Source organism: Protomyctophum parallelum, assembly GCF_964188405.1.
Source record: "Protomyctophum parallelum genome assembly, chromosome: 17".
NCBI classification, from domain to species: Eukaryota; Metazoa; Chordata; class Actinopteri; order Myctophiformes; family Myctophidae; genus Protomyctophum; species Protomyctophum parallelum.
This window is the reverse complement of record NC_139719.1, coordinates 43545921-43556568: the sequence shown is the minus strand read 5'-3', so window position 1 is coordinate 43556568 and position 10648 is coordinate 43545921. Positions and strand designations below refer to the sequence as shown.

The window sequence follows — 10648 nt, the reverse complement described above, 5'->3', positions numbered from 1 at the left end:
AGTCATAGCACGTCATAGTACAGATGTATAGCATAGCAGTATATATGTATAGTTTATATGTATAGTCTCATAATATAGATATTCCACTGTTACTTTCTTAGTTTACGCATGTTTCTTGATAAATGTTTTTGTGATGTATTCCCATGCTTTTTTTACTTAATGTAAGTCGCTCTGGATTAAGAGCGTCTGCTAAATGCCTACATTGTAAATTGTTCTAAAAATGTCTCCTACATCCTGACAGTCTTCTGAAAAAGCTATGTTTCTATGTCAGTCGTTCTTCGATGTTCAGCGGAGGAACCAATATGCAAGGGAAAATGACATTTGACAAGGTTGCACAAGGACAGGTTTCAGGCCACATTACCAGATGTGCAACAACAACATGACAACAACATGACAACAACATGACAACAACATGACATCACTGCACTGGCTTCCGGTTGTATTCAGGATTGATTTTAAAATTATTTTACTTGTCTATAAAGCTCTCAATGGTCTCGCACCTTCCTTCCTACCTACATGACTGCCTAAATATGTCCCAAACCGGCCCCTAAGGTCTTCCACTGCTGGCCTGCTTGTTTTGCCTAAGACAATGGCAACTAAAAAATACGGGGAAGCAGCTTTTTGCTTCTACGGGCCGTCGGCATGGAACAAGCTCCCACTGTACCTTCGTCAGGCAGCCTCTGTAGACATTTTTAAAGCTCAGCTCAAGACCCACCTCTACACCATTCCTTTTAATTGATCTTTTATTTGTTGTTATTCATGTCCTCACTGTATTGCATTACTGCTTGTTTTTTAATGTCGTTGCCTTGCTTTTCTTTTATTCTCCATTGCTCTGAAAAAGCACTTTGAGCTGCATTTCATGTCATGAAAGGTGCTATACAAATAAAGTTTTATTATTATTATTATTAATGGATGAACAGTAGTTTATTTGTCCCTCTGGTGGACGGTTGTCGTCGTTGGTCATTCAGGAGGACTGATTGATTGATTGAAATATTTATTAACAGTTTGTAGAATTTACAGTACATTTTAAGCACAAACTCAATACAAAGACTGTTAACTGTGAGTGGACGACCCAATTAAGCATTACACTTGTTTACAACAGGGTCCATATTGTTCAATTCATCAATTCACCAGTGTACCTCCGTCCTCCCACCTGTTCGAGGACCCCCACCATCCCAACCAGCTGTTAGAGGGTCTCAACAGGCTGCGTCTCAACAGGTTCTTGTGTGATGTGACTCTGGTCTGTGAGGGACAGGAGGTCCCCTGCCATCGTCATGTCCTGGCCTCCTTCAGCCCTTACTTTGAGGTAAAGTACCCAATCTTTTCTTTTTTTTATATATATTTTTTTTATCCCATGTTTTTGTAACCCATTTTTCACCCCTGTGTCAATCATCTAATGTGATCCTGGGCTCTACACACCCTCCACCAACCTAGTCCCCATATATGGGGGACAAGGGGAGACCAACCTAGTCCCCCATATATGGGGGACAAGGGGAGACCAACCTAGTCCCCCATATATGGGGGACAAGGGGAGACCAACCTAGTCCCCATATATGGGGGACAAGGGGAGACCAACCTAGTCCCCATATATGGGGGACAAGGGGAGAGCAACGGACTTGAACTCATGCTTCCTTCATGCCTGAGTGTCCAAGTCGCTCCTTTACACCTGACAGAGGGGATTTTCCCTGGTTGGACGTAATAATGCTATTGTCAAAATTAAATGTAAATAAGAAAGGCCTGAATTTCCCTGAACTGTGTGGACAGTCCCCAAAGCCAACCGTTCTCCTTTCCGACCTGCACAGGCCATGTTTTCGTCTGGTATGAGGGAGTCCACACAGGACAGAGTGACCATCAGTGGACTGGAACCTCAGATGATTGGTTTGCTGGTGAACTACGCCTACACGTCTAAGGTGACCATGTCTACTGATAATGTGCAGGTAATGTATTTTATTATTATCATAAACATCAGACATTGTCTCCATATAGTGTTGTTTTTGGCAGCAAATTTTGATTTTAGTTTTAGTCATTAGTCTTTTGAATAGTTTTCATTTAGTTTTAGTCACCTGGAATGTTGTTAGTGTTAGTCTAGTTTTAGTCGACTAAATGTCATGAGATTTTAGTCTACTAAATCTACAGTTGATTTAGTCGACTAAAATGTATTTTGGTGGGCATTGATGCCGTCGTAAGGACTGTTTTTACACTTGCTGAAAATAGCCGATCTACAAGCTTCAACATGCAACCAAGTGTAAAATGACTTATACTGGATCTCTTGTCCACTAGTCCCTTCCTAACATTTTAGTCTAGTTTTTATTTGTTGACGAAATTGTCAGTATATTTAGTCTTCAGTTTTAGTCATCATAGCACAGTTTTCATTTAGTTTCTATTTAGTTTTCTTCAGTGGAAAAACATTTTTCGTCTTAGTTTTAGTCGACAAAAACAACACTGGTCTCCATATAGTCCTACATAACATCAAGCTATAATGTGTTCATTGGTTCCAGGCTCTGCTGGCGGCGTCAGACCTGTTGCAAGTCACGACTGTGCGAGAGGCCTGCTGTAAATACATGGAAATACACTTGGACGTAAATAACTGTGTGGAGTTTTACTGCAGTGCTGACGACCACTCCTGTGAAACGTTGAAGGAACGCAGCTTGGATCACGTTCTGGAATACTTCAGTGTCCTCTACCAGGGGGTCAGTACTGCCTGGATCACGTTCTGGAACACTTCAGTGTCCTCTACCAGGGGGTCAGTACTGCCTGGATCACGTTCTGGAACACTTCAGTGTCCTCTACCAGGGGGTCAGTGATTCTTAGCTTTTTCTTCCTGCTATAACTATAACTTAAGTCATTAGTTTTATTACCGCTATAGTCAACCTCCCACCACCGCCACAACTGACCCCAGAACAGAGTAGAAATCAATCAATCACAGAGATTATATACTTACTTGAATATGTACAGTATGTAAGTTAAAGTCATATATGCTCTGTAGCAGTGGCCGGCAAACTGTGTTCTTCTGGATCGGTCGTGTTGTTTATTTTCTTCTACCAATAGGAGGAGTTTCTCTCTCTCTCCGTGGAAAGGCTGACGGAGGTTCTCTCCAGTGACCATCTGAATGTTCCTGAGGAGGACATGGTGTTTGAGGCTGCCATGCTGTGGTTAGACAAGAGTCCTACCCACAAGCAGAGCTTTGGACAGGTCAGTCATTTAAACAAGAGTCCTACCCACAAGCAGAGCTTTGGACAGGTCAGTCATTTAAACAAGAGTCCTACCCACAAGCAGAGCTTTGGACAGGTCAGTCATTTAAACAAGAGTCCTACCCACAAGCAGAGCTTTGGACAGGTCAGTCATTTAAACAAGAGTCCTACCCACAAGCAGAGCTTTGGACAGGTCAGTCATTTAAACAAGAGTCCTACCCACAAGCAGGGCTTTGGACAGGTCAGTCATTTAAACAAGAGTCCTACCCACAAGCAGAGCTTTGGACAGGTCAGTCATTTAAACAAGAGTCCTACCCGCAAGCAGAGCTTTGGACAGGTCAGTCATTTAAACAAGAGTCCTACCCACAAGCAGAGCTTTGGACAGGTCAGTCATTTAAACAAGAGTCCTACCCGCAAGCAGAGCTTTGGACAGGTCAGTCATTTAAACAAGAGTCCTACCCACAAGCAGGGCTTTGGACAGGTCAGTCATTTAAACAAGAGTCCTACCCACAAGCAGGGCTTTGGACAGGTCAGTCATTTAAACAAGAGTCCTACCCACAAGCAGAGCTTTGGACAGGTCAGTCATTTAAACAAGAGTCCTACCCGCAAGCAGAGCTTTGGACAGGTCAGTCATTTAAACAAGAGTCCTACCCACAAGCAGAGCTTTGGACAGGTCAGTCATTTCTTATTCTCTCGCCTTGTAAGACAATCGGAGGTCTCTATCATGTTGATCACCCAATATCCAGTTGGACTAGTACTAATACTTGGTGTTCTGTGTGTTCTTGAAGGTGTTGGAGCACATCCGTCTGCCTCTCATCAGTCCCTCCTACCTCCACACTGTGGTTGAGAGTCTGGAGGTGGTGAAAGAACAGCAGGGCTGTCAGAGGTTCATCTCTGAGGCCAAGGGGGAGCAGCCATACTCTGCCACAGCACGCCCACGCAGGATCACCGGTAGGCAGAGAGAGGGCAGTGTTGGGAAAGTTACTGAAAACCAGTAACTAGTTACAGTTACTAGTTCATTACTTACACCAGAAAATACTTTTAGTTTGGACAAATCCATGCTATTGTCTCCTCCTCTGTCTCTCTCACCTGCTCTCCTTCTCCCCCTGCTGGTTGAAGTGATCGTGACGCTGCAACACTGCATGGGGAAGATGCTGAGCCCACGGAGAGCCCACACCTTTGATCCCCTCGCCGGGCAGTGGAAGACTCTCGGTCGACTGCCGATCATAGTAAAAGATTACGCTGTGGCTGCGTCGGGTGAGGATTTCATCATATAGGAAGCAAAAAGGGAAAAGAAGTAGAAGTTGTTTTAAGTCTGCTCTTTCTCCACCATAGGTTCCAGTCTGTATTTGGCCGGAGGCCAATACTATGATGACGATATGACGTTTTGCGTTAGAGAGACGTGGAGCTACGATGGTCTCCATAACTGGCTGAAGAAGGCCAACATGAATGAGCCACGCTTTCTTTTCAGTAAGATGGTCATCAAACTACAACATTCAAATGAACCACTTTGTTTTTGTTTTTTTTTCAAAAATATTTCGGAAAATAATGTGACGGAGAAAGCCTAAAAACCCCCCAGGGGGCTTGCAAGTGGCTTCTCCAAGGCATGTTTTATACATTCATATTTTCTTTTCTTTTTGTTTGTTTAAAGAAAAAACGTCATCATCATATTGAACATGCAGATCTTAAACATTAGAATACAGATAAAATACAGGGACAGTGAGAGGACGAAAATGTACTGTATAACAAGAAAAGAAAACACAGTAGACAGTTCAGTCAGACAACTCAAGAAGGATGTAATATATATATTGAATATAAGATGAGCAATACAATATATTTATTATGGTTTGGCGATGTATTGGATCTGCTTTTTAGGTACTCAGGTCAAGCGCATCAGTCCCAACCATAGGGACTCCGAATCCCCCCGTACCTAAACAGTAGATCCAAAACGACAGGTGGTAGCTGGGGTGGTGGAGGTGGGTGAGCACTTTGTATACAGCAGCGCACAGGTATACAGTATAGCAGCAGCAGACTAATCTAGTTTAATACCCCTGGCATAATTATGACCAAGGAACTTATAGCCACATTTCAATTTCTTCCCCCCTGTTCAACCCCACATGTTCACAGGCCTGGTGATGCTGGATGGATGTGTGTTTGCAGTCGGGGGCCGAGGGAGTGAGAAGAGTAGAGACTCAATGGAGAAATACCACCCGCACACAGACTCCTGGAGGCTCATGGAGTCTGTCGGTGTGGCAGCGCATTACGATGGTTGTGACAGCTGTAACGTGGTCGCTCTGGATGGACATCTCTATTTTATTGGTACGGAGCAGATCTGTGGTGGGAGAAAGTACTCACATTTCACTGCAATGTATACAAATACTCTGTTAGAAGTATAGATTCAAATTTTAATTGAGTTAAATGAGATCAGATTCTATAAATTGTCTTCTACATCCTGACAGTTTTCCTGAAAAAGCTGTGTTTCTATGTCAGTCGTTCTTCGAATTTTCAAAAAATAGCAGACCTACAAGCTCGTAGCACGCCATTGAGCTTGTAGATCGGCTATTTTTCAATAGCTAAAGCATAACATAATGCTAACACCAAAAGGGGTTAAGTGCAGTACTTGTCTTAGTTACTTTTATACCCTTGTATGTTATACTTGTATATTTATACCCACAGGTTCAACCTGCTGGGGTCCATGAGGTGTTAGTGGAATGTCGAGCATAAATGTTCACTGAAAAAGTGGTATTTTTATGTGCGTGTCCTCCTGGACACTAGGTGGCGCTCCAGGTGACGATGAGGAGCCAGGTGGCCAGGTGGCCAAGTACAACCCCGTAACCTCCGTGTGGACACAACTCGCTCCGATGCTGAATCCACGAGATAAATCAGCTGCTTGTGTTCTGAACGGAAAGATCTACGTTACAGGTATCGTATCCTTGTGTTCTGAATGGAAAGATCTACGTTACAGGTATCGTACCCTTGTGTTCTGAACTTAAAGATCTACGTTACAGGTATCGTATCCTTGTGTTCTGAATGGAAAGATCTACGTTACAGGTATCGTATCCTTGTGTTCTGAACTTAAAGATCTACGTTACAGGTATCGTATCCTTGTGTTCTGAATGGAAAGATCTACGTTACAGGTATCGTATCCTTGTGTTCTGAATGGAAAGATCTACGTTACAGGTATCGTACCCTTGTGTTCTGAATGGAAAGATCTACGTTACAGGTATCGTACCCTTGTGTTCTGAATGGAAAGATCTACGTTACAGGTATCGTACCCTTGTGTTCTGAATGGAAAGATCTACGTTACAGGTATCGTACCCTTGTGTTCTGAATGGAAAGATCTACGTTACAGGTATCGTACCCTTGTGTTCTGAATGGAAAGATCTACGTTACAGGTATCGTACCCTTGTGTTCTGAATGGAAAGATCTACGTTACAGGTATCGTACCCTTGTGTTCTGAATGGAAAGATCTACGTTACAGGTATCGTATCCTTGTGTTCTGAATGGAAAGATCTACGTTACAGGTATCGTACCCTTGTGTTCTGAATGGAAAGATCTACGTTACAGGTATCGTACCCTTGTGTTCTGAATGGAAAGATCTACGTTACAGGTATCGTATCCTTGTGTTCTGAATGGAAAGATCTACGTTACAGGTATCGTACCCTTGTGTTCTGAATGGAAAGATCTACGTTACAGGTATCGTATCCTTGTGTTCTGAATGGAAAGATCTACGTTACAGGTATCGTACCCTTGTGTTCTGAACGGAAAGATCTACGTTACAGGTACGATTCTGAATGGAAAGATCAAAATCAAAGAACGACTGACATAGAAACATGAGTTTGAGCACATGATAAAACAGACTTAACAGTCACTGTCCTGTTTGACTCTTGTTTTGTCTATTAGGTGGTGAGCATTATCATAACGGGCCAATCACAAGTATGATGGAATGCTACGAGCCGCAGAGCGACCAGTGGACCATGTGTGCCTCCATGCAGGTCAAACGCATGTCGCATGGCGTGGCCGTGGTGGACGGAAGGATCTACGTTCTAGGAGGGCCAGACTATTCTGGGTATGACACTGCTGGCTGCTCCATGAATGTCTGGGGAAATGTGTCTTCTTTGAATGTGTGTGTGTGTGTGTGTGTGTGTGTGTGTATATATATATATATATATATATATATATATATTAGGGCTGTCAATCGATTAAAATATTTAATCTGATTAATCGCATGATTGTCCATAGTTAACTGTGATTAATCGCAAATTAATCGCATATTTTTTATCCGTTCTAAATATACCTTAAATCAGTGGTTTTCAAGATTTTTCATATCAAGGTCCATTATTTATTCTGCATTTGAGCCACGGAACCACCATTTGACGACATTTAGCCTTCCAGACCCAAACTAAAGAACTGTATTGATGTTGGCCAATGGTACCATTACGAGAGATAACAGGCCATGTTGATCAAAATAACATGTTTTCTTTCTTTTTTTTTTTCTTTTTTTTTTGCGGCTTACGCCTTTTATTGATTTTTTTGAAGGGACAGACAGTAGGCTGACAGGAAACGGGAGAGAGATGGGGGGATGACATGCAGTAAAGGCCGTGTCGGGCTCGGGAGTCGAACCCGCGGCACACTGCGACTGGATTACCAGTCAGGTGCCCAGACCGTTACGCCACGGCCTGGGCCAAAATAACATGTTTTCTAAGTTTTCTAATTGTGTAGACTTAAATTAACTTAAGTAATGCAGCTGTTTAACAATCATTCAACTCTTCAGTGTAAAATTGCCATGCATCTCTCAACCATTCTGTCAAACTTCACAGTGCGTTAATCGCGCGTTAAAAAAAATAGTGCCGTTAAAAGGATTGTGAGTTAACTAGTTAATAGTGCGTTAACTTTGACAGCCCTAATATATATATATATATATATATATATATATATATATATATATATATCCACTATATATATACTGTCCAAATGTATGTTAGACAGTCATTTGTGACAGTTATAAATAAAGGCTTTTAACTGTCTGCTTTTAAACGTCTTTTAGAAGCATCTAGTGCAGCTTTTGACAGGGTTATTTATACAGACGATGATGCTTTTGATTGATCGATTTATTAACAGTTTGCACATTTACAGTGCATTTCAAGTACAACTCCATACAAAAAACTGTTAACCGTGAGTGGACGACACCATAAAGCATTACTCTTGTTTACAATAGGGCCCACCATTTTCAATTCATCAAAGCTATTCACAGACTCCTCCAAGGGACACATGAATCTATGCATTAGGTTTCCGGAGAACGTCTTGAAAAGCATCACCTCCTCTTCCTCATTTCTCTCATGGTGTGTGTGTGTGTCTCTTCACGTAGGTCTGATCACAAGGTCGAGTGCTACTGCGAACGGCGGTCGAACTCGTGGGAAACCGTGGGACGGATTCCTCTCTTCCGCTTCCACCTCAAATGTGTCTCTCTCAGGCTGCGGAGGGATCAGGGACAGCCCAGCATAGACCAGGCTTTTGAAGAAGACAACCCACGGTGGACCCGGGAACCCACCGGACGTGGAGCCATCAGGGGACACGACTTTTGAGGAAGCAGGATTCGCTTCCGTCACATTTTGGACTAGGGGTGTCAAAAAAATCGATTCGAATTAGAATCGCGATTCCCGTTATGAACGATTCAAAATCGATTCATAATTTCCAAAAATCGATTTATTATTATTATTTATTTATTTATTTTTTATTATTTTTTAATTTTTTAGATTTTATTTCTGGTTAGTTACAGGAGTTTTCACTACATGGTGTTTATAATATGAAATGTAAGCTCACCCTAACCCTCACCCTTACAGTAAACATCATGTCTTCAGTCATATCACTACATGGTGTTTATAATATGAAATGTAAGCTCACCCTAACCCTCACCCTTACAGTAAACATCATGTCTTCAGTCATTTTCAAGTTAATCACTTCAGTTGGCTGGTGTAGATTGTGATGAAATCCTATGTATTGAATCAAGAATCATTTTGAATAGAGAATAGTTTCGAATCTGGAAAAAAAATCTTTTGAATAAAATAAAAAATCGTTTTTGGAGAATCGAGAATCGTAGAATCGAAAAAATCGATTTTGAATCGAATCGTGACCCCAAGAATCGGAATCGAATCGAATCGAATCGAATCGAATCGTGGGACACCCAAAGATTCACAGCCCTATTTTGGACGGTTTGTCACTGTCTGAGCCGCTGTGTGGACCTCATGCCTGTCTCACTGTCTGAGCCGCTGTGTGGACCTCATGCCTGTCTCACTGTCAGAGCCAGTGTGTGGACCTCATGCCTGTCTCACTGTCAGAGCCTCTGTGTGGACCTCATGCCTGTCTCACTGTCAGAGAGCCACTGTGTGGACCTCATGCCTGTCTCACTGTCAGAGCCAGTGTGTGGACCTCATGCCTGTCTCACTGTCAGAGCCAGTGTGTGGACCTCATGCCTGTCTCACTGTCAGAGCCAGTGTGTGGACCTCATGCCTGTCTCACTGTCAGAGCCAGTGTGTGGACCTCATGCCTGTCTCACTGTCAGAGCCGCTGTGTGGACCTCATGCCTGTCTCACTGTCAGAGCCAGTGTGTGGACCTCATGCCTGTCTCACTGTCAGAGCCGCTGTGTGGACCTCATGCCTGTCTCACTGTCAGAGCCAGTGTGTGGACCTCATGCCTGTCTCACTGTCAGAGTCAGTGTGTGGACCTCATGCCTGTCTCACTGTCAGAGCCGCTGTGTGGACCTCATGCCTGTCTCACTGTCAGAGCCAGTGTGTGGACCTCATGCCTGTCTCACTGTCAGAGTCAGTGTGTGGACCTCATGCCTGTCTCACTGTCAGAGCCGCTGTGTGGACCTCATGCCTGTCTCACTGTCAGAGTCAGTGTGTGGACCTCATGCCTGTCTCACTGTCAGAGCCGCTGTGTGGACCTCATGCCTGTCTCACTGTCAGAGTCAGTGTGTGGACCTCATGCCTGTCTCACTGTCAGAGAGCCTCTGTGTGGACCTCATGCCTGTCTCACTGTCAGAGCCAGTGTGTGGACCTTATGCCTGTCTCACTGTCAGAGAGTCGCTGTGTGGACCTCATGCCTGTCTCACTGTCAGAGCCAGTGTGTGGACCTCATGCCTGTCTCACTGTCAGAGCCAGTGTGTGGACCTCATGCCTGTCTCACTGTCAGAGCCTCTGTGTGGACCTCATGCCTGTCTCACTGTCAGAGCCTCTGTGTGGACCTCATGCCTGTCTCACTGTCAGAGCTGCTGTGTTGACCTCATGTCTTGCGAGACGATTACAATAGCGGTGGTTCCAAAACGCTTTGATGTCAAGGACCACCACCATGACTGTTTGAGTTACAGACACGTAAAGGGGAAATCATTTGGAACCTGACTGAATGTATGTTCTAAGCAGTTGTAGCCTTCATTAAAATGTTTGATAGGAATCGA

General features: G+C 43.5%; 1 protein-coding gene across 1 annotated transcript; it reads left to right on the top strand.

Moving 5' to 3' along the window:
* Positions 1-4315: 4315 nt before the first annotated feature.
* On the top strand, positions 4316-8785 carry LOC310874396 (kelch domain-containing protein 7B-like). Its single transcript, XM_083787175.1, has 6 exons — positions 4316-4448; positions 4527-4661; positions 5319-5510; positions 5967-6113; positions 7095-7260; positions 8560-8785. Exons 1-6 carry the CDS (start codon positions 4334-4336, stop codon positions 8774-8776), a joined length of 972 nt encoding a protein of 323 aa, XP_083643301.1. The 5' UTR covers positions 4316-4333; the 3' UTR covers positions 8777-8785.
* Positions 8786-10648: the final 1863 nt, after the last annotated feature.

Bases quoted from the DNA above. Each gene is read 5' to 3' on its own strand.
- LOC310874396 (XM_083787175.1), top strand. From the start codon at position 4,334: ATGGGGAAGATGCTGAGCCCACGGAGAGCCCACACCTTTGATCCCCTC. The intron at 4,662-5,318 runs GTAAGATGGTCA...ACATGTTCACAG, and splicing joins TGAGCCACGCTTTCTTTTCA to GCCTGGTGATGCTGGATGGA. The intron at 6,114-7,094 runs GTATCGTATCCT...TTTGTCTATTAG, and splicing joins CGGAAAGATCTACGTTACAG to GTGGTGAGCATTATCATAAC.